Raw genomic sequence first — 24153 nt, 5'->3', positions numbered from 1 at the left:
AGGGTAAGCTAATCTGATTAAGGAATCATGCAGTTCAATTATAAACAGAAACCACGCAATCTTTCTCATTATCACCAGAATCATATAGACCACCACAATACATTTACATGACTCTAGACTCAATATCCGGATTATGTAAGCGACATCGGATCTCTTGGTGGCTTGCACCTGCGATGGTTCCCAAACTCTGCAGAGTTTGGACACAAGGGGTTATCACCCAACCACTCCTAAGGTAAGTCCCATCACCTCTATGGCGGATCGGGTCCATAGACCAGGACCTCCTGCTACTCCCCCCGACGTAATCCATCATACTCTACATGAGTCTTAATGGTTACTAGGAGCGTCAGGATGCCAACCAAAACTAAGTCCTTATGTCCTTACATACACTAAAACATTCCTCTTAGAATTTCCCTTGAAATCCTAACTCTAACATACTTCCATTCACATCAAGTTCATACTCAATTCCTTCATACAGTCCAACATGCATAGGGATCACAGGCATTATCAACCAGCATTATCTTAAGGCAACCAATCAAACATCAAGAAATCAAAACAGTGGGAAAACCAATATTCTGCAGGAAATTTCGCTTAGGCTAGATGGTCTCGCCTAGGCTAGAGAGTCAATCTCGCTTAGGCGAGTTGATCTCGCCTGGGCGAGACATCATACAGTGGCGAATTACAAATCCTGGGCGAACTCTCGCTCAGGCTAGACTGGCTCGCCTAGGCGAGATGTCATCTCGCTCAGGCGACCCCAACTCGCCTAGGCGAGATTTCGCACAATTAACAAGGGTGAGCTTCTGGTATTTTCGCTCAGGCGAGATCGACTCGCCTAGGCCAAACTACCAGAAATCCTCCCTGTTGTGCACATGCAAACTCGCTCAAAGGCATCTACCACTCAATTTCACACACCAACAGTTTCAATCATCAATTACACAAACAATCATGCAATTAAAACACTCACGAATACAATCTACATCAAATGAGTTACAGAATTAGCTTCCCTTACCTGTTATCCTGTTTAGACAACTTTATAAACGTCAACGCCTTAAAAACGTCAACACCTCTAACTCCACAGGATGCTCTATCTACACATAGAAACATCACAAGAATGATCAGGACATACCGTTATGATCACTGATCAGCAGAGACTCATATTGATGATTAAAACGTCGCATGCAAGCGGAAGAGGGCCTGCATGCAACAGAAAACAGAAAAAGACTAAAATAAAGAGCGAAAACTCAACTTACGCGAACGGAGAAACTGATCGGTCCAATTTGAAGAACTCGCCGAGAGGATCAATCCTACGGTCCCGGTTCTTCAATCAGATGACCAGAGAGACAGAACCTCTAGAGAGAAGTCAGAGAACTCTAGAAAAGTGGTTTCTAGAGAGATGATGTGTTTTAAAATAATGAAACTCGTTTATAACAATTCTATTTATACTAAAACCTTTTAATATTAAAATAATTGAGTCTCACTATTTTTAAACCACTATCACTTTTAAAACGCCATTTTCTAGGGTCTTACATTCTCCCCAACAAGAAAAATTTTCGTCCCCGAAAATTCACTCGTCAGATAGAAAGAAAACCATGCTATCCTCATGTTCTCTAGAACAACCACCTAGACATGACTAACTTAACGATTACAACAGCTAAACTGACTGAAAACTCTGCCTCTGTGCTAAGCGATATATGTTTAACAGTATAGATTGGATTAGTCACTACTTTCAAAGTAACTTTCCACCTTCCACCTTAAAACTTGAATGATCATTGACACCTAACCAACCCACTTATGTCTGATATGCTGACCCACCTTCCACATGTTCTCCACTACTTCTAGTAGGTGTTTACCAAAATGTAAAGATTTGCAACCGATCTCAACCTAGAACGCGATTGTTATCACTTCTCATTATCTAGTTTCTTCCTTGAGGTACCACTCATCTGACTTGGTCACACACAACTTCATAACATTCTTGACCACCCTATCCACCACCATCCTCATGACATCATGTTTCTCATACTGACTTTGACCAGGGCAGCAAAGTCCATAATAATGCTATCCCACTTCCAGAGTAGACCCTTCACTTGCGGCAACAACGACCCCAAATTCTGATACTTTCTCAGCATTTTATTAAACCCTTTAATCTTCAACCATTTCTCCACCAATTCTTACTCTTCAGTGTCGAACCAACCACTGCAATTCCCTTTCCGCTTAAAACATATACTAGCACTTTTCCACTTCTACGGTGATAGCACAACTCAAAACCATAACTTGATTTTGCTCTCTCGTTTCCTATCCATTTCCCTCTATGCAACTTCATACTTCTAGTTGTTGATGATCACTAAAAATCTTTAACAAATCTTCATAACACTGACACATCTGTTGTTTTAGAGAACTCACTACCACATCAACCACCAGGTTAAGAGTAAGATACCCCCTCTTTTTCTGTTTTCCCACTATTGATAAGTATATCCCACCATTATTCCGCTGCGTCACTCTGATCAACAACCATTTTCACATATGATGTGTTTAACCACAATAAACCGCAAAAGAATAATCAATCATTAAAGCGCCGATCATGTTTTTCTTCAACGTCTTGACGACTCTCTTCACACTTGAGAAACTTGTCACGAAACCTTGATAATAATTTGCTTGTAAAACCTTACTTAAAGTCACTCTTAGAACTTCCCTTCCCTTAACACATTTTCCACTCATCTTAACCACTTACAGTCGTAGATCTTAACATATAATTACTTCTCTTTCCAAACTTTGTTAGACTAGATTACTAAAGATGATACACTGCGATTAAACCATTGCTTTTCTAAGGACTCCTCCACCTGTTGTCTTGACTCCACACTTTTAGCAAAACCATCCAATGTAAAACTATTGATACTGGTTACGTTTCATATATCACTGCCATAATGAATCCCACTGTTTGTCGGTGATTGTTCTAACATCTGCTTCATAACATAACTAAAATTGCTTCACCACTAAGATCCCTTGCATATGTTTTTCGCGGCCTTTACTAGATAAACACTCATACCGGTAACACTCTGTCTTCACTTTTCAACTTGTTCCATACATTGATGCACAACCATTTACTCACCTTCTTGAAACAAGGAACATCACTTCCTATGATACCACATTCCACCAGAATGAGCTTGGAAAACAACCAAGTCACCCTTGAGATTTATGCTCCCAAACCTTGTAAAGGAAACAATTTAAGTTAACTTTGAATTTGAATCATTTGATCACCTCGAAACATACCACCCGTCCAAGAAACATTTACTTGTTTGCCATAGAAGAAAAACTACTAGCTCAAACTCCAACTCTTCCTTGCAGTTAACCATGACTCATTTACCATATTGACGACACCAAGGTTTTATAATCACGAACGAAACCAAAACTCATATCCCAAACACCACCTTCTGAATTTGATAATTTGCATTAACAACTCCAACACTAACTACCGTAGACACCATTTTAACAAGATTTTTCTTCTCTTTTCATCATTTACGGTGCTCTGCCTTCTCTAGCTTTTATCGTTCCCACAAGATCAAACTTAACGGTTCACTTCTTCTCCCCACACTTGAATTTCTCTACCTCAACCCCAAAGTCAATGCTTATGCTCATGAATTACTTTTCTTTGAAACATCCCGCTGTCTACTGAAAAGATCCAAGCATCTCCTTCTGATTATTGAACCTAATATGAAACCTTTATGCCACTTCATTCTCATCCACATATTATTTCTCTTTCTACTTAGGAAACATCATCTTACCTAACTGATCCGCAAACTTTGATATGTCTTAACCTCCCACTAGGGATTTGTCGTCTTTTTACACTTCACGATCTTTATCTTTATTAGCTTGCTCGATGTCAAACAATCTCATTATTTTCTGTAACCTAGGATCTACCAACTGTTTTTCTTCCACCAATCCAATAAAGCACTAGATATGGTCTTACGACTATATCTAATGACACTTCTCCTAACATTGCATGTATCTGGATAACTCTGAACCTCAAAATTGCCATGATGTAGAACCAAGTTAATTTTCCCCAAACATTGTTGCGCTGACATACACTGATATCTTCAATATTTCTAACCTTTGAACTCAACTTCTTTTGGAAAACTTGTGATATTTGATCTCGTGAGTCTGCCCTTGAAGCTTCCTTAGTCTAAACATTGATGCTAAATTTTAACCTCTTCATCCAGTCTACTAACCCAAAGCTTAACTTTCCTCGCTCATCGATCTACTTCATACAACAAACCTATATCCTTGAGACAAAAAGTTATCTCAAAAGTTATGTCCAACCCTCACAAAGGTAAGCAGGTCAAGTTGACGTTGAATCTGCATTCCTCTATCACTATAAACACTAAACGCAAACCACAGAGGTGCAACAAAACAAACATGGACACAGAAAGCAAAACTCTAACATCTATTGATAACCAAAACTTTTCTCTATCTCTCTTATTTTCTCAAACCAGTAAAATTAAGAAAGGAAAATAATCTTTGATCTAGTCATGAGTGTGCACCCTCATTACTTTATCAAGACGTTTTCTGTTCTTAATACTTTCGGTTTCAAAGACAAACTCTACTAAACTCGAACTCCAACACAAAAAAAAGACATGACAAACCCACAACCCTCAGGTCATCCTAAGGACGAACTACTCTGATACCATAAATGTAACATCCCAATTTCAGCAGCTTAAAACTAATAAAAATAGGGAGTTTCATCATAGTTCCAAAACAGATAATCCAGTGTACCCAATATATTAATACAGTCTTACAAAAGGTATGACTATAAAAATATATCACTTATACACTTAAACTAAACTAATAAACTCTGTACTATTGACCACTGCTAAAGCTCCCACTGGAAACCTCCTCTTCAACACTAACACGATGGCTCTTCATCCTCCAGAAGTGCCTTTGACACTGCAACCACATCTGCTCCCACCGAATAGGTGATCATCGCAAAAGGAAACATACAACACAAGACAGGAACACAAAAAGCAAGGGTAAGCTAATCTGATTAAGGAATCATGCAGTTCAATTATAAACAGAAACCACACAATCTTTCTCATTATCACCAGAATCATATAGACCACCACAATACATTTACATGACTCTAGACTCAATATCCGGATTATGTAAGCGACATCGAATCTCTTGGTGGCTTGCACCTGCGATGGTTCCCAAACTCTGCAGAGTTTGGACACAAGGGGTTATCACCCAACCACTCCCAAGGTAAGTCCCATCACCTCTATGGCGGATCGGGTCCATAGACCAGGACCTCCTGCTACTCCCCCCGACGTAATCCATCATACTCTACATGAGTCTTAATGGTTACTAGGAGCGTCAGGATGCCAACCAAAACTGAGTCCTTATGTCCTTACTTACACTAAAACATTCCTCTTAGAATTTCCCTTGAAATCCTAACTCTAACATACTTCCATTCACATCAAGTTCATACTCAATTCCTTCATACAGTCCAACATGCATAGGGATCACAGGCATTATCAACCAGCATTATCTTAAGGCAACCAATCAAACATCAAGAAATCAAAACAGTGGGAAAACCAATATTCTGCAGGAAATTTCGCTTAGGCTAGATGGTCTCGCCTAGGCTAGAGAGTCAATCTCGCTTAGGCGAGTTGATCTCGCCTGGGCGAGACATCATACAGTGGCGAATTACAAATCCTGGGCGAACTCTCGCTCAGGCTAGACTGGCTCGCCTAGGCGAGATGTCATCTCGCTCAGGCGACCCCAGCTCGCCTAGACGAGATTTCGCACAATTAACAGGGGTGAGCTTCTGGTATTTTCGCTCAGGCGAGATCGACTCGCCTAGGCGAAACTACCAGAAATCCTCCCTGTTATGCACATGCAAACTCGCTCAAAGGCATCTACCACTCAATTTCACACACCAACAGTTTCAATCATCAATTACACAAACAATCATGCAATTAAAACACTCACGAATACAATCTACATCAAATGAGTTACAGAATTAGCTTCCCTTACCTTTTATCCTGTTTAGACAACTTTATAAACGTCAACGCCTTAAAAACGTCAACACCTCTAACTCCACATAGAAACATCACAAGAACGATCAGGACATACCGTTATGATCACTGAGCAGCAGAAACTCATATTGATGATTAAAACGTCGCATGCAAGCGGAAGAGGGCTTGCATGCAACAGAAAACAGAAAGACTAAAATAAAGAGCGAAAACTCAACTTACGCGAATGGAGAAACTGATCGGTCCAATTTGAAGAGCTCGCCGAGAGGATCAATCCTACGGTCTCGGTTCTTCAATCAGATGACCAGAGAGATAGAACCTCTAGAGAGAAGTCAGAGAACTCTAGAAAAGTGGTTTCTAGAGAGATGATGTGTTTTAAAATAATGAAACTCGTTTATAACAATTCTATTTATACTAAAACCTTTTAATATTAAAATAATCGAGTCTCATTATTTTTAAACCACTATCACTTTTAAAACGTTATTTTCTAGGGTCTTACAATAGTACTATTCAGTTAAAATTTAAAACCATAAATAATGTTTTAAATAGTCGTACTAAATATTTTAGGACATCTACCAAAGTATTCATTTTTATTTTAAAAAATAATGAGTCAATGGTTATAATAAAATAAAATAAATTATACCAGGATTGAGTCCAGAAAAATTAATGATAGACCAATTTCAAATTTACATTTAAGAATCGTCTATATTTAATATATTTAATGTGTTATAATGCTTAAACAAGATTAACCAACGTGATAGAAAAATAAACACAGACTATGATAAATGAAAAACTTTGCATATAATAAATAAATTAAAATTAAAAAACTAAGAACTTTGATTTCTAAGATGTCATCCATGTGAGTAATATAATTAGATATAAAAATAATCAACTTAATTCACATGAGTTATTTTATTATGTATTGAGTTAAAATTGAATCAATTTAATTTAAGTATTTTTAGTGGGACAAAAATTTTATAATATTGTTTGATCATCGTAAAATGGTGAATAAAATGAATCGACTTATTTAAAGATAGTTTATTTTCTTAATTTACTTTTATATATTTCTTGCGGTATAATCAAAATATTTGAACTTGACTCATTTATCCATACAGTACAATAAAAATGTTAATTTATTTCATCAAAAATTATAAAAATATATAATAATTATAAATTAAAATATTAACATATATAATTGAAAAAACGAATAAATCAAACATCTAAATTATTGAAACATTATTAAACAACGTTATAATATTTATAAATACCAAATTATTAAATTTCAATTGAAAGTAATAAATAATTAAAAAAATGTACTTGAAAAGATAATAAAAAAATAATAAAAGGTTATTAACAGAAAATTACATGTTAACTCACCTCTGACCTAAATCAAATTTGTTTAATTTTGAGTTGAATTGTGTTTGACCAATTTTTAAAAAAAAACTAATTTTTTTTTTCAATTTAAACCGCCTCAAACTCATGAGTCAAATTTATTCACATATTAGACCCATTTTGAAGCATATGTATATAATGAAATAAGAATAAAAAAAATGAATAAACTTGTATGGTATTCAGTGTTCGATCTCAATTAATACCTTAACTATAATAGTATATACATGTATTTAAATAAATTACAGTGGTGACAGCAATATGAAGATAATAGTGGTAAAGATAATAATGACCCGACAATGAAAGATATTATAAACAACAGTAAAAGCAGTGGTGGTAACAACATAAGACATAGTAACCCAATAGTTAAAAAAAGTAGTTAACCATATTAATGATGAAATCAAAACTATAATAATGTAGTAGAAATGACATTGGTGATTGGAAACAATTATGTTGGTGAAACTGGTAATAGAAGCAATAAAATTAGAAAATGGTCAAATGGGTCAATTCATTAGGTTCCATCATTAAGGGTTAAACATAGAATTCCAAAATCTCCTATAAATGGTTTGTTTCATGGTCATCAAATAATGGCTTGAAAATTCTCGGTTTCTTTTTTAAACGTGCCTTCAAAAAAAATTGATGATTATTAACTTTAAAATTTTAAAATATATTAAAAATATTTAAAATATTAATACAGTATATTTTTGTATATTTTTTATTTAGTAGAGAATAACATCAACAAGTTTAGTAAAAAAATTTGGATTTTTGAACATGTAACACAATAGTTTTCTTTTGTTGACTCGTGATTGATTTGGATTATATTATATATCGAGGACAATTTAGATTTTCTACTAATACTATTTTCTTATTATATTTTCATAATATATTAATTATTATTAATTTTAATGTTTTAAAATATATTTAAAATATTAATATAAATTATTTTTAATGTTTAATAAAAAAATAATTAATAAAAAATCTAAACTCGAATCGGACATATAATAGAATAGGAAGCAGAATGTTTTATCTGGTGCTTCTGTTTCTAATAACCAGCGCAAATATTAGGATCAATTAAAATAAAATATAATTGAATATTATAAATAATTAGGTATTTAGTTGAAAGAGAATATTTATTGAATTTGTAAACTAATCCTGTACAATTGAATTAAGCCTAATTTTCACTCTAAAAATGAAAGGTTCAGAGTTCAGCTATGTTTCATGACATGATCACCCCTGAAACAATATGCCGACAAGAGAGAGTCGGTGCTTCTTTCCATTATCTTGTTTTTCTCATTCTTCTCCAACATTTCCTATCTCAACTTTTCTTTCACCATTCTTTCAACATATTTGTTTGTTTCAAAGAAGAAAAAAATGAATATTTAAACTGTTTTAAACTTCATCTTGTGAGATTATTTGGTGTGGTAAAAAAAAAACACTTTTAGTTTGTTTCATATGTTTCAAATTTAAGCATTACAATTTCATTTTCAAAGCCGACTTAACTTGATTTGATCTCATTCTCACCCTACCAAAAAGAAAGCTATCCTTATCACATCCTCTTTGCTTTTTTCAACTTGTGAGTTACTTACTACAACAACATAAAATCCAAGTTAGCACAATTCTCTTATAAGTGTTGCCATCTTCAAATTGATGAATTACAGTTTTTACCTTCACCAGCAGTACCAAGATTTCCCTTTCTGGCATCTATCTTCTTTCCCCACTCATGTAACCTCAGGTGCAGTTCTGCAGCAGCAATCAAGAAATGAATGGCCTGTTTTGGAGTCAGAACATTAACAATACCCTTCACTGTTCCCAACCTAAGTTCATCAGCTTTCTGCAGGATTTTCTCCAAACCCTTTTCCTTTGGAACCAGTGCTGATTCAACCTTCTCTTCTATCACTTTACTCTCCTCAACCTCTCCTCCTTCATTGCCTCTAATCATCTCAGAAGCAACATGAGACAACTCCACCATTGATGCATCAGCCAAAGTCTCCTGGTGACTTGCCATCAAATCTGTGATCTCCCTCTCCTCTGAGATCGTCCTCCTTTGCATCTCATCAAGCTCAGCTATTTGGGATGCTGAAAGATCTCCCAAGTCATGTGTTTTTAGACCCTGGATCAGTTCATTGAACCTGGCCTCAAATTGCAAACCAGACTTGGAATATAGCAGGTGAAAGGCCATGCTTGGTCTCCATCCACCAATCCATAGAAAAGCCTCTTCCAAGGAACTCATCCATGGTGGGGACAACATGGCCAACACATCTTGCTTTGCACACCTTGACTTGGCCTTGTAGTAGTACTCATAATGCTCAACCACCTTTTCACTCAGTGCCTGAAGTTCCTCACCTGTTAGCTGACTTGATTCTGCAACTAAAAGCTCCTTCAGATGCTGGTTTTGCTCTGAAATCCAGCACTCAAAAAACTGGTGAAAGCTTTCAGTTTCAGCACCATTTTCAGTGGTGCGGTTGCAATCGCAAGGAACCTCAGACATAGCTGAGAACAAAGTAGAAGAACGTTTAGGAGCAGCACAAGACAGAGGTACACAGAATTGTGGTTTTTATAGGGAGAGACATGTCATTGGATTCAGTGTATGTCATCTGTGGGAATTAATTTCAACTAAACTACATATGCTGCTATATAATGTATTTAGTGAAAGATATTTAATAAAATGTGTGTGCAATGCGTGTGTGAAGGCGAATTGAGAAAAATGAGAGAATAGTATGAAGTCATAATAATGGTGGATGAGATCATGCATGAGACTAAATAAATAATGGTGTTTATTGCAGGGTGCCATGATTAGAGGAAGGAAAACGATAAAAGACTTGTTTGTAGCTTTGTATGGGAGGGGTAATATGTCGGCTATATTGTATTGTATTTACTTGTATGATATCTCAAGTGCTTATGTAATGAATACACCATATTTATTGCTTTCCACGTGAGACTTTCTTGAAAGCTAAGTTTGTCCTCAGTTTTGAAGATGATCGTTGGAGTTTGTGAAAAGGGAATTCAAAAAAGTATGGATTGAAATAGCCCACGTTTACTTCAAATACTTTCATTCTTATTTATATAAAAAAAAACTAAATATATTTTTTATTCCTTATAAAAATTAAAATTAATTCTTTTCGAAACTTTATCTAATTTATTTCAAATAACAATTAACTTTTAGTAAAATATTACTATTTTCAATTTTTTAAATTACAATTAACTTTCTCTCAACAAGACCAACATAAAATTAACTAAACAAATATTTGATTTTGACAACTATACAATTCATTTATTTCTTAGTTAGAGTGTTTCTTAAACAAAGTCAAATTATTAACACCAAATACGATTCATTTGAATCCACGGGTATCAACAATTGCAACAAAAGCATTTAAAAGCAGACATGGAAAGACTATTTACAAATACACTTATACTTTCTAGCTAAAGAATCCATAACATGTATTTAGATTGTTGTATAAATTTGATGGTTAAACTACGAACTACTATAGAAAAACTAAGTGTTTGGAATTGAATATATATTTTGTATTTTCATGAAGGATAATGGTACTTTTGTACCAAAGTTTTTTTACACTCATATGACACTACCATTTACTATCTTTCGTTTTCTTTGTAAATACGAAAAATTACTTTTGTTAAAACTATTTTACTTTTTTTAGAGGATTGTCAGATGGTAATTGTTGGTTCAAAGAACCTTTTTCCTTTCATGAATTACTAAAACCCCCCGTTCAAACATAGGCTAAGAGTTTATTTCTGAGTGCAAACTTAGCCCAGAGGCAATCTCACAGAAAACTTAAACAAAATACCTACAAACAATGCGAGTGATATTTGAACTATCGAGGTAATAATATTCTTACAAATACATAGTAGCATTTGATAGATTTAATGCTACATTTTGAAAACATAAAAACGCTCATATTTGATTTACCGACATTGATCTTGCCCAAAAGCTGAGAAATACAAGAGAATTGCATTGTTGTAATCACAATAAATGTACTTTAATAAATGTACTTTACAATAACTTAACCCTTTCCTGCGTTTATTCCCTTTTCCTTTCAGGACTTCATTGGTGCTCCAACACTACAGTTAGCATTTTAGCATCAAAATTCCATTGAAGAATGCACCCAATCTTTGATTGCAATAAAGCGAGGCTAGCGAGAATTGAGGGCAAATCCTGCGTCTAGAAATGTCCTGCATGAGTCCACTGAACAATAGAGACCCCAAATCTATCCTCACTTGTTCTATCTCCGAGCAGAAACCTAACCCTGAGACAATATTAAATCTCACTATCAGTCCAATAGTTACTTTAGGCATTCCATCAGGTTAAATATGGCTGGAATTATAGAAACTAGCTTGATGCCTGCCACGTAAAACAGTGATTTTGAAATTCACATATAATTTTTAAAACAAACATGGCAAAATTCGAAGCTTATTTGCATACATCTTATGAACCTTATTCTTCAATAAAAACCACCCCAACAATAATGAGTGCCGTAAGACTCCTCCCCACTAAGCGAAGGTATGGGGAGATCATCGTACGCAGTCTTATCCTTACAAATGCAACAGGAGTTTTCGGATTAAAACATATGAAAACTGTTATTAGGGAGCAACTTTATTGTTGCACTAGGGCTTGCCCTCAAAATATACCGATAAAAGATGTTTCACATTTCAGAGGTATATCCCAGTCCAATGGGAAATCAAGTTCATATCTAAAACAACTGCCCGTCTACCACCACACCATTGCCAAAATAAATAAGTGGATTGCATTACCTTATATTCGTCTTGACTTCTGCTGTGAAGGGTATCCCGGCATCCCCATTTGCTCTTTCCTTCTCAACTGTTCACAGCATAATAAAATTTGAATATACAGCAGCAGAAGAAAAATTACCAAAAAAGAAATTAAAGTTAAACCCCTTGTCCCCTTTCTCAATTCCCATGAAACACTAAACCTGTTGTGGATGGCCCTGCGGAACACCTCGTTGCTTTGAGATACTCCCAGGATTCATTCCGTCTCCCATGGCTGCCTGAGATGTGAGATTATAAGCCGCCATTGCCTGAGGTGGCAATCTTGGCATTCCAACAACATTCATTGGCCGAGGAACAGATCTATTAGATCCATGAGCACCAGGCATGCTGCCAGAAACTGCAGTTACCTGACTCGGAAGTAGGAAATATACATACACAGTTAAAACTCAAAGGTGTAGAGCATGTTTACAAGTATAAGCTTGCACACAAGCTAGTATAAAACCATACTTTACTATGAATGATATTTTTTTTAATAAGCAAGGCAACTTTAATTTTAATAAGGAATAATGATATCAAATGCACTTCCACTCCTAGTTATTATTCACATAAGAACATTTTTAGGTCAACCTCTAGTTCACAATACACAAGGCTACTTTTATCACTTCAGACAGGCTCGCCCTCAGATTATTTACACCCACATTTAAGTGCAGAAAGATACGACACAATCATATTCCCAAAAGTCACATATTCCAATATTATTAATAAATAGTTAGATAATTATATACAGCTTTTTAACTATACTACAATATCCAAACTGATTTAACTATGCAATTTACTACTCCACCATCTATGATTTTTTGTTTTTTGAAGGAGAAGTCTCGATGGTCCAATGTTAAAGAGGAAAATTTCATGCCAATCTTACATGATTAAAATTAAATTAGAAAAATTATATACATGAAAATTAACAACTTAATTTTACTTAATCATGAGTCAAATCCATAATATATGACTCTTGCGATATTTATTTAATTAAATAATAAGTTTTCAAATTGAAAAAATTACAGTCATATATGGCATACATAACTTACATCATTTAAGTCAGTCACATATATCTATACATTACCAAACTTTTAAAATTATGTAATCTGCATGGTATAGACTAGACACAAAGCATTGTCAATTTTTTTTTAATTTAAGGTAAAATAACATTTCACCACCACCTTAAGCCTTGAATTATTACTCTAGTTGCATTTTTCATCCTTATATATTAAATTAAGGATACTATATACAGATTTACCACAATTTCATAACTTTCCCTTCCTGTTCAATTTAACAGTCAACTTTAGTAGACTCAAATGTTCTCATGCCAACCACTTGATATGTGGACAAAATATGTCTAAAACAAAACAAAAACTGTCTTGTTATTAAATATTCACACTCAGGTGCAGAGAAAAGGAATCGTCTTTTCAAAAACTTTCATGTTTATGTGCAAAACAGCAAACACAAGATGCTGATTAAAAGAGTTTTAATTAGTACATTTTAACTGTGTAGGGAAGCACCCTGGCTGCTATTGTGGCCACCATAGCAGATCAGTTTAATGCACCCATAGAGACCAAATAGTGAAGACCTGCCATAGCAGAAGAGATAGGAGTGTCCGTTGATTTCAAAAAAGCCCTCTGAGTAAAGAGAATGTTTCTTCTTTAGGAGGCTATTTTTTAGATTTCATTTCCAAAAATGAAATCTACAGCACTGATAAACAGTGAAAATGATAAAGATAAGTGATCGTAACACTCCATTTTGCCAATGCCCAAGACTCATTGTCTCAAACATGAGACTAAATATTTTAGGTAAACAAACCTTGTTGGGATACTCTTTGATACCACTTCAGAAAGTGGACTTTAAGTCTAATCCAATCTCTAAAACCAAGGAAAGTGAAGTTTGTCCCCACTAATATAATAAATTTAGCATATCTCTAGTCGATATAGAATCCTCAACCCACTCCCTCACATCGAGGAATAGATGTCTCAAGCATGGAACTAGATATTTGTGTGGTTGTTTGATAACAGGTGAGACAATAAGCTCAACAAACCTTACTATGATAGGCTCTACCACCATCTTAGAAAATGTGGGAATTCAAGATGAGATTTCTACTCACTAATATACTATACTTTTTACAATATCTCTAGTTAATGTGAAACTTCCAACAATTTCTATCTAGCAAACTTGTATTTGACTTGTTATATGTATGTTCTGTTTAAGGCAACTGTTACTTCTCATGAATATTATGAATTTCGAGTAGTCTTTATCATTTTCTAGAATTTATATGCATATGGTGGCTATCCCATAATAGTGTTTTCAATGGCAGCTGAGCTATGCCCCACTGTCCAGGATTTAAAACACTGCACAAAAATGTTGAAAGAAAACAAAAAAGCTTGTGGTTGATAGTTCGAGGAGAAATTGTACATATTTCACAAGTCTGTGAGCGGTTGAAACTTACAAACAGAATGATGATGCTCACGAGTTAGATTTTATTCAAACTTTAGCTACCAAACTTAAGGGTGTGCCCTAGTATAGCACTAAAGTTGCTTTGATGACAAGTTGTGGTCATCAAAGGTAAAGCTTTGAATCCAGAAGTAGTCTCCTTGCATATGCAAAAGTAAGGCTGCACATAATGACCCTATTTTAACTAAGAGCAGTTATGGATGAATATCAACAAGTTCATTTTCAGGCATGTCATGGATAAATTCAGCTGGACAAACTCTTGTTGAAACCTTAGTAGGAAGTACAGGCTATCTTAATTGTAATTGTGTTATTGTGTTGATTAAAATAGATGGATCAAAAAATACCCTATGAATAACTATTCATACTTTTAAGGCCTTATTTTATATTTATAAATTAAAAATATCACAACCACAATATGACAATAAAATTTACGTTTATATGATGAGCATGATTTGGTTTAAAGATCCCTCATTGTGGAGCATAACCAAGCTAATCATGTAAATTAATGAACTTTATTTTCAAATTTTGGTTGTAATATTTGAGTTCGTTAATAAATATTAGTATTAAAGCAATTATATAGTTACGACTTACATAATTTATATTAACAAATATGTGTGTTATATATGTAGTGTATGACATCTAGAGTTGTTAACTAAACATATTATGCAAGTTGTATATGACATAGGATTTGTTTGAATAAACTTCTATAAAAACAGTTCTAGAAGAAAATAAAAACACAAGTTCCTTCCAAAGCTAAAAGTAACAAGTGCATAAGTTAATTTATAGAAATTCTCTCATATTAGCTTTTCTAAAAGCTTATTTTTAACTTATGCATGAGTTAATTTAGCTTTGGGAAAAACTTATTTTATTTATTTCTTTTCCTAAAAGTTTATGAAGTTTACTCAAACATATCTATATTTACATAATTTTACTTCAAATATTTTTTAAAAATTCTAAAGGCTTACTAATTATCTAATTAAATAATATAGCTAAGATGTATATTATGCAGATAACTCGTTACATAATTAGGTTGTTATTTTTCATGTGTACAACTTTTGTAATATAATATAACATCTAAAAGTTTTCAAGTACGGCTTGTTCACAATAGTCATTAATACCAACTATGACTTGTCATTACCAATCCATATATGATTCGAACAACTTGTTCACATTAGACTTTTAGAATTGTCACGAACTGGTACACAAAGGCAACTATGTTCTACCGAACATAGCAAAACCATTGAAATTGTTCATAAACATCATGGCACCATCTAATTGAACTTTATTAATGTTAACTATCACCTACATTTTCTCCAAGCAGTTCCCTTATCTGTAAGAAATGTAAAACTGGCAAGTTAATGCAAGGATACTTTGAAGTTATAATTGATTATAGATGATATAAAGTATATAAGACAAAAAAATATTGTTATACAATGGTGAAATAACATATCTTAAGAATAAAATATAATGAAGGACTTATTCATTACAGATAATAAGATTTCTATTTTATTAGAAAGGAATAACTTAAACAGATAATTTTTTAAATCGAATATGAAAGTACAAAAACATTTTTTCAATCCAAACATGTTATCCCTATGTCTATTAATTTGATATGGAGTGTTAAAATTAAAAATTTGAAAACCAAATTCAAAAAGGAATTAACTAACTTTAAGCAATAATATTTAAGAATTTATTTATTTTTAAATGGAAGATACTTAATTAAAGAGAAACTGTATACCATTCTAAGAAAGTGACTCCTAATATCTCTTTTGTGATATTAAGTACTCAAATTTATAATTGGATGGAATCAAATGATTAGTCCACATAAATTCAATCTAATATCTTTTTTGTATATCATAGTTATATTGACAAAGGCTCAATTTTTTACAATCAACTCTCAATTTGGATACAAAATTAAAAGCAAAAACAAGGTCATAAAGGAGTATTTTACAACAGTGAACAGAGGAAGAGTAAAAGTTCAAAATACATGTAGTCATCAATTAAGTTCAAAATAATATATCTTCTAGAGATATCATAAATTTATATATGAACAATTTCTTTTCTTCTCTCTTACTCCCCTTTTCTTCTTCTCATATTCCACCTTATATAATATGCCTATTTGAAAGGTCTCGTTTCCTAAACATCTTAAAGCATTAAAAAGTGAAAAAGTAATTTATCATTATACAAGATGATTCATCATTATGTTATAACCCTGATTCACCTTAAACATTCCACCCAATAAAATGTAATTTATCTTTATACAGTATAATTTCTTACCATCCTGTAAGCCATAGGCTACCCACATCCTCTAAATAGTCCTTCACTTCTCTAAATATGCAATACTGTTACAATTTGAAGTACTGCCTTATCCATAAAAAAATGAACATCCTTGGTTTTCTAAAATTTGTTGCTCCTAGTAGACTTAAGTCTGTATAATTTCGCTAAAATATTATTTAAGGACATTATTGAATCATATCATTCATACACTGCTCTATGAAAATTTTAAATATATAGACCGAGATACCCCAACAATATATTTGGTATGCGCAATAGTTGTTTAGAATGATATACCCCAATAATATTAAAGCAATAAATTCTCAAACATAATTGCATACCGCTTGTGAAGGCGGCAGATTGGTCGTCCCTTCAAGATCAGTTGTGTTGTCCACTGGACGAGTTGGATAATTTACAATTTTCTCTCCAAGTTGACATGGTACAAGAGCACTGATCATGATTTTATAGAAATGTTCAGTCAAAGAAAATAAACATTGGTCGAATATGGGCATCAAAAGGACTACAATTTTGTGAAAAACAAAAAATAACTACATTAATGTTTTTGTTTATAAATCTTCCAACAAAAATTTAGCATATTAAAGGGGATCGAGAATGATACAACCAGGTTTTATGTTTTGAATTTAGAATAAAGGCCAACCCAGAATATTCAAAAGTGGTAAGAAAGAATCTCACTTCCGTCCAGGTAATGGTTCGATTTTGAAATACCTGTCAAAACAGAGTATAGGGATGCTTGTCAGATAACAGCTGAACTACAAAAAAAAACTAAAATAACCAAATTCACAATGTAATCTTAACTATATTATATTGATACAACAAGATGACAACCACATCATTTTCAGTGCACCGTAAGTCATATATCAAGAAATAGAAGCAAAAAAAAAAGATAGAACCACATGAAAAATTCAGTAAACAGAAAAACCAATAACTAAATAAATGCAGAATCATATTTTCAAGGTTAGATACACATAATGTACACAAGAACAAAGAAGGAGAAGAAAAGAATCCTACTCATGCTCCAAAGCTTGTGCTGCTGTTATACGCTTCCGAGGATCATATCTGCATGTAAATCCACAAACTGATATTAAATGTAAAATCACTAATCTGTCTTCATAGTAAAGCTTAGGCTTTTTGAATAGTCAGTTTATAACATACTATTACAGCATCAATGGTCCAGTAATCTAGAGTCCAATCAATGTCACCCCAACACTTACAGGTAAAAAAGTTGAAACAAGATTATTAAAAAAGTGAACTTTAAGTCTAACTCAACCCTACAAAACCAATTTATTAGGTTTGCATTTATGTATATACTATAATTTTTTTTATCTCTAGTCTATGTTCAATCTCCAACACACCTCCTTATGCCAAAGCATACACATCTCGAACATGAAACTAGATATTTATGAGTGGTCCGATAACGGACTTTAAACCTAATTCATCTCCAAAATCAACTTATACAATGAGGTTTGCACCCACTTATATACTATAAAGCAAAATTTACCTTATCTCTAGTCTATGTGGAATCTCCAACATAGATAAAGGTAGGCTGGCTTGCGCATGACCCACACTTCAAAGCCAAAGGACTTGTTTGGAGAGTGTAAAAGAAAACTTAAGCATTGGGGATAGTTGGTTTATGATATCCCTCATCATCTTAAACAGAAAACTGAAAAAAAAAAAAAAAAAAAAAAAAAAAGACGGGGGGGGGGAATTTTGTGTTCAAACTGTGAAGTTTTAGGTAGACGAAGAAAAAGGAAACAAATACACTAAACACTAAAATAAAAACTGACTTGATATGGTATGTGTAGTACATGTTGCAAAAGACATAAAGCACAAAACCTTGTGCATACAGGCTAATACTAGATTATAATCCTAATTAAATCAAGAAACAAATCCAGCAAGGTGTTAGAGAGAAGGATTGTTCAACAGGCAGACCCAGGAGAGCCAGTGCACCATGTTCTAATTCAGTGGGAAGATGGACGACCCGAGGCAGGCACTTGGGAGGATCTCGCCACTATCAAATATCATTTTGCCAGGGGAGGGTAATGATAGGCAATGGAAGGTTTATACGAGAAGAAAGAAAACTAACAATTAGTTAGCCTATTAGGTTGGTTAGGAGTGGGTAGTCTCCCTAAATAGGAGACTGTATATAGGTGGGCTCTGTTTGTGTTGGGAGTTACATTTTTGCAAAGAAGACCCGTGTTCATACGTTTCTGGAGTGTGTGTGAGTTACGAACAGGGTTCTTTAATCAAGAAACCTATCATAATTGCAATCTCGAGGGTGGTGTTTAATCTAATATCAGCTAGAGATATGGCTTAAATGGAGCTCAAAAAGCTTGGGCAATCCTCACCTGATAAGTCAAGTTTGTGGGGTTGATGTAGATCATTAACCCAAATTTTAAGACTTAGGTAGGGTAGTAAAATGGGCCTTCGATGCCCATATCAACAAATTCCTAGAATTGAGATGACAAATAGGTTTATGGCTCACATGGCGAATATTTTACATTGAAAACATGTGTCACAGCCTTTCACAATTGAAAAGATCACCGTGTAGATTCTTCAACAGGTTGGACAAGTGTAACAACAAGAATAAATCATTCAGATGACACAAACCAGGAGGAGGTGGATTTAAGTTGAAACAGAAAGAACTAGTGATCATGATTATTAAAGTAACAAGAAGTTAACAGGTAGGTGATAATAATATAATTACAAGTAAAAGTAATAAAAACCTCAAGCCTACATTTTACATATCAACACTAAAGTAAGGAAAAGAAATGTTTTGGCTCACTTATCCACTTATCACTATTTGGGAGCACTAAAATCACAAATGTACAGAAGTTATTGTACATCACCTAGGGTCCAATTTTGTATTAAATGGAAAGTGAAACACATCATTTCTAATGTTTTGTGTAGGCATAGAACAATAAAAAAAAATTAAATCCATGGAACAAACTTACTCAAGCATCTTTGACAGGAGGTCGTATGCAGGACTTTTTGTAGATAGGTGCACAACATTATAGAGACCGGTGTTGTCACTTAATAGCCACAAAAACAGATAACAATCAATTAATTCCACAGTACAAATAAATCAATTTAATTTTAAAGGATGAAGGGTAAGTAAAGAGGACTACATATTAAAGGAAAATATCCTTCCTACATATAAGTGCATAATCACATTAACAATAATATCAAAAGATCTTACTATTTGTGTCCTTGTATATGTTGCACGTCCTGTTGCCAATGTGGAAGACTTGCCAACGAAGGCCACTTCTCTAATGTGGGATGGCCTGGCACATTAACAATGTCCTGTGATATAGCTCTAGAATATTCATCAACAGAATGAATGTCCACCAGCAGGGAAAATAAAAAACACTAAGCAGATTATTACCTAAAACCTTAAATATCTTGTCAAGTTGGTCAAGCTGCACAGGTGGAACAATAATTATGAAAAATCCAAAAAGGAAAAGCTAGTACTAATAAATAAATATTTCAACACGAACCCAAAGAAAACTAAATTTGTAGCACAGTATTCAACTACAGAATCAGAAAGGTATAACTTATTGCATCAAGTACCTGAAAGGGATTTGATGTAGCTTTAACTTCTGCCCCTTGAAATAGTGGCTTCAAGGTCAACAACTCCGCAAAAATGCATCCCACAGCCCACATATCTAAATGTATATTTAAGGAAAAATGAATGCCGTACAGACCATTTTTAGAAGAGTGGAAAAATGTTATCCCACCCAAGGAAAAATTCTACACACATATTCAGTTACTATACAGTGTGGACAAGTTTAACTTTGGTTTACATGTACCATAGTGATGAGCTTCCCCCAAGCACCCACAGGATAAATTAAAATATAAACCTTATTTCAATCTTGTGGAAATCACCAATTCAGTGAAATCATAACGCATTGAAGTGGGTATCTCGAGTAAAAGTAGAGACAAAAACAGAACCACAAAACATGCAACTGAAGCTACCTATTGCACAGCACAGAAATTCCTTGACAGGAAAATATGAAAAAATATTAACTTGATACCCAATACTTAAAAAGAAAATAAAACTTCAATAAAGGGATACCAACAGCACTGGTATAGTGTTTTGCTCCAAGAAGCAACTCAGGTGCACGATACCAAATAGTTACAACAACCTGCAAGTCAGTAACTCTTATATTCAGGAAACCAGATAATCAAAACACATGACAAGCTGATGATTGAGGACAGCGGAAGAGAACAGACAATTTAAGCAACCCTTGTGTGGGAAACCAAAACACTAGAGAATGATAGCAGCAGACTAAAGGTTTTTTGTAAAAAGTTGGACCCAACACAAATGATCACTCAGCCAACAAAAGGAGAGACTTCCTTCTCCATTTTCTGCCTAGGAAAGTGTGAACGCCCTTTTTTTATCTTCTAATGGTACTTCCAAAACACACTAGGCAGCAAAAGAAGGTAACTTGAAACCAACATATCCATCATTCTGGTTGTAGAAAGTATCACCTTTTAATCAATGATTTCTTGTCTATATTATATACTTAGCCAGGCTCTGGTTTCTTAAATCCAAAGAATACCATGCATGTATGTGCATGCACATGCAGATACAGATAAAGATTTCTTACATACACCAATGAAATGTTGGATATCATACATGTGGATGAAAATGAAAAAATGCATCATAAGGTCATACCCTGTTTACAAAAGGAGTTTTACACTCACATACACGGAGCAGATGAGGCATTTAGACTAAACTGGCAGTTGTCTACAGTCACCAATCATTTAAGGCTTCAACAAACTCATTTATTCCTAATTTAAATTATTAGTGACAAGTGTAGCAGATCACACATTTAATAGAAGGTTCTTTCAATTTTGGTTCTTTTATATACATATTAGGTTAGTTTATTTCCTCTATTGAGAACCGACTTGAACAATTTTTAGAATAAATACCTGTTTTTTATGTGATTCACAGGCATTACAAATTTTGGATTAGGGTTTTACATTGGAAGAAGGACTAAAGAGAATGACATTTTGCAAAGGAATTAAAGTGGTTGGGGTCATGTAAAATCAGGAACTAAAGTTGATTAAATCCTATCTAACTACATTGCAAAATAGATCAAATATATTTGACCATATAATACTTCGATTAATAATTTAGCAGCTCAAAAAGCTAGAAAAATAAAATGGCAAAAGATCAATTATATTAAACAATACTAGGCCTCAAATACAAATTATGCTAAAGGCCTCCAAATTTCTAGACATGGCCCAAATCATACCCCATTATCAGATAGTGGCTTCAGAGGAGCTTGATATATCCTTGCAAGTCCAAAGTCAGCAATCTTAACAACTCCATGTTCCTCTCCTTCGCCCATAACCTGACCAAAGAAAGTTCGTTTAACTAAAACAGCAAATGCACTAATCAAAACTTGAGCAACAAAGTTCAATTTTGAAAAAAAAAAAAAAAAAAAAAAAACTACACATATATTGCAATAAAAGTAGCCAATGTACAGCAATGGGGTAGCCAGAACCATACCAATATATTTGATGGCTTCAAATCTCGATGTATCATCCAATTACTACAGGGGATGCAAAAATACCAAGTCTATTTAAAAAAAGTATCAAAAAATAAAGAAAGAAAGAAAGAAAGAAAAAGATTGATGTTTCAAATTCAGTAATTCGGACCTGTGCAGATAACTTAATCCATTGAGCAACTGCCAGAGTAAAGACTTAACCGTGTATTGATTAATAGAATGGTTGAGTTTGTCCCTGTGATGCCTAATAATTTCCTGCGACATTTAACACCGCAATTTCTTAATTCACACTCAAGAAGAAGAAAAAGGCGAAAAACGCCCTCGAAGGAACGGAATACCGACGTAAAGATCGTGCTCGGCGTAATCGAAGGCGAGGTAGAGCGACATGTCGGCGTGGTTGATGTGGACATTAACGAGCTTGACGACGTTCTCGTGCGTAATCTCCCTCAACAACTGCAAGAAAAGAGGAATGAGAGAAAACCGAAATTGAAAGTGAAGTTGAAGTGAAGGGGGCGGAAAGAAGTGATACCATGATTTCTCGGATGGCGGTGGGGGAGACCCCATCGCCGTCCTTGGACTGCTTGAACTTCTTGATAGCTATTGATTTGGAGGGAGAGGGGGTTTTGGTTCTTGCAAGAAAAACGAGGCCATAAGTGCCTTCGCCGATTTTACCTAACAGATCGTACTGTTGCACCCACTCCGCCCTGCTCCACCGGCTCCCACTTCCGTCACCCATGACGACGACGAGGACGAAGAAGAAGACTCTTTTTGTTCGATCGCAAGGGATAAGTTGGAATGTCAAAATTGAAATGGTTTCTGTTTATTTATACATTGGATAAATCACTAAATTCGGCCCAAAAGTGTTTCAGCTTAGTCATTAAAGCAACATTATCGTTAAAAATATTATAAATGTCAACACAAAAAGAAAAATCATTTTTTTCGTCTTACTAAAAGAGGGTCATTTTAATTAACTTATGTAGCATATTATCAGTAGATATGACAATTGAAGTTCTATGCAAGTAATTGTCAAAATTAAAAGTTGTTTCTTCTAATTTAATCGATTGTTATTATTGTTTAAGACTTAAATTCTGGCATAAATTATTAATAAATGTATTTTAACTTTTGTAATCTTTTAATTAAGTTTTAAGTCTCTGTATATGTTAAATTTCATCCTTTATAAAAATTTTGTTGTGTATTGTGTGTTTATAATTTTATACTTTTTTTTAATTAAGTTCTTGATATTTAATTATTTTTCTATTAATTAAGTAGTGTGCTTGTTATCTTACACTCCTGCCATGTTTACTCGTCATGTCTTATTTTGTAATTTTATAATTTATATATTCTTATTCTATAATCTTTTATTTTACTTTTTATAATTTTACAATTATTACTTTTATTATATTTTTTCATCGTCAAATTTCACCCATTTTTTCAATTCATCATCACTAAATATTTAACTTAGTTCATAATATATTTATCATAAAAATCTTTGCCCAACATCATATCTTCTTATTTTTTCTAAATTTCTTTGACAACACCATCTTTAACGACATTTCTAAGAATTTCTCGCTTAAATCTTAACTCCAACTCATCAACCTCACCTACAATAGGTTCAAGAATGTTTAACTATGTGGAAATGCTACAAAATCTATTATGTCACTTATTGAACCATACATTTGACTATTGTGAAT

At 33.8% G+C, this 24153-nt stretch overlaps 2 protein-coding genes across 4 annotated transcripts; both read right to left on the bottom strand.

The window, feature by feature from the left end:
* Positions 1-8520: 8520 nt before the first annotated feature.
* LOC114176183 (protein DOG1-like 4) lies at positions 8521-10143 on the bottom strand. Of its 2 annotated transcripts, XM_028061135.1 has the most exons (2): positions 9075-10143; positions 8521-8994 (listed from the first exon to the last, which is right to left on the bottom strand). In XM_028061135.1, the coding sequence occupies exons 1-2, from the start codon at positions 9895-9897 to the stop codon at positions 8927-8929; spliced, it is 891 nt and encodes a 296-aa protein (XP_027916936.1). In that variant the 5' UTR covers positions 9898-10143; the 3' UTR covers positions 8521-8926. The 2 variants fall into 2 exon arrangements, with proteins under 2 accessions (XP_027916936.1, XP_027916937.1); XM_028061136.1 differs by having other exon boundaries at positions 8521-10139.
* Positions 10144-11209: 1066 nt separating this feature from the next.
* Positions 11210-23282, bottom strand: LOC114177756 (cyclin-dependent kinase E-1). Of its 2 annotated transcripts, XM_028063264.1 has the most exons (16): positions 22992-23281; positions 22805-22915; positions 22614-22717; positions 22465-22507; positions 22208-22306; positions 21022-21091; positions 20517-20611; positions 20332-20365; positions 20146-20230; positions 19901-19978; positions 17958-18005; positions 17622-17654; positions 17270-17378; positions 12356-12559; positions 12177-12243; positions 11210-11671 (listed from the first exon to the last, which is right to left on the bottom strand). In XM_028063264.1, the coding sequence occupies exons 1-15, from the start codon at positions 23196-23198 to the stop codon at positions 12178-12180; spliced, it is 1386 nt and encodes a 461-aa protein (XP_027919065.1). In that variant the 5' UTR covers positions 23199-23281; the 3' UTR covers positions 11210-11671; position 12177. The 2 variants fall into 2 exon arrangements, with proteins under 2 accessions (XP_027919065.1, XP_027919066.1); XM_028063265.1 differs by lacking the exons at positions 11210-11671; positions 12177-12243; positions 12356-12559 and adding an exon at positions 13479-15984 and having other exon boundaries at positions 22992-23282.
* Positions 23283-24153: the final 871 nt, after the last annotated feature.

This window comes from Vigna unguiculata, chromosome 3 (genome assembly GCF_004118075.2).
Source record: "Vigna unguiculata cultivar IT97K-499-35 chromosome 3, ASM411807v1, whole genome shotgun sequence".
NCBI lineage: Eukaryota > Viridiplantae > Streptophyta > Magnoliopsida > Fabales > Fabaceae > Vigna > Vigna unguiculata.
The sequence above is the reverse complement of the archived record's forward strand: the minus strand, read 5'-3'. Positions and strand labels throughout refer to the sequence as shown.

Coding starts and splice junctions, on each gene's coding strand:
- LOC114177756 (XM_028063264.1), bottom strand. CDS start 23,198: ATGGGTGACGGAAGTGGGAGCCGGTGGAGCAGGGCGGAGTGGGTGCAA. Junction 22,718..22,804: donor ACGCCGAGCACGATCTTTAC/GTCGGTATTCCG, acceptor TAAATGTCGCAG/GAAATTATTAGGCATCACAG. Junction 17,379..17,621: donor GAACCATTACCTGGACGGAA/GTGAGATTCTTT, acceptor AATCATGATCAG/TGCTCTTGTACCATGTCAAC.
- LOC114176183 (XM_028061135.1), bottom strand. CDS start 9,897: ATGTCTGAGGTTCCTTGCGATTGCAACCGCACCACTGAAAATGGTGCT. Junction 8,995..9,074: donor TCTTGGTACTGCTGGTGAAG/GTAAAAACTGTA, acceptor ATGTTGTTGTAG/TAAGTAACTCACAAGTTGAA.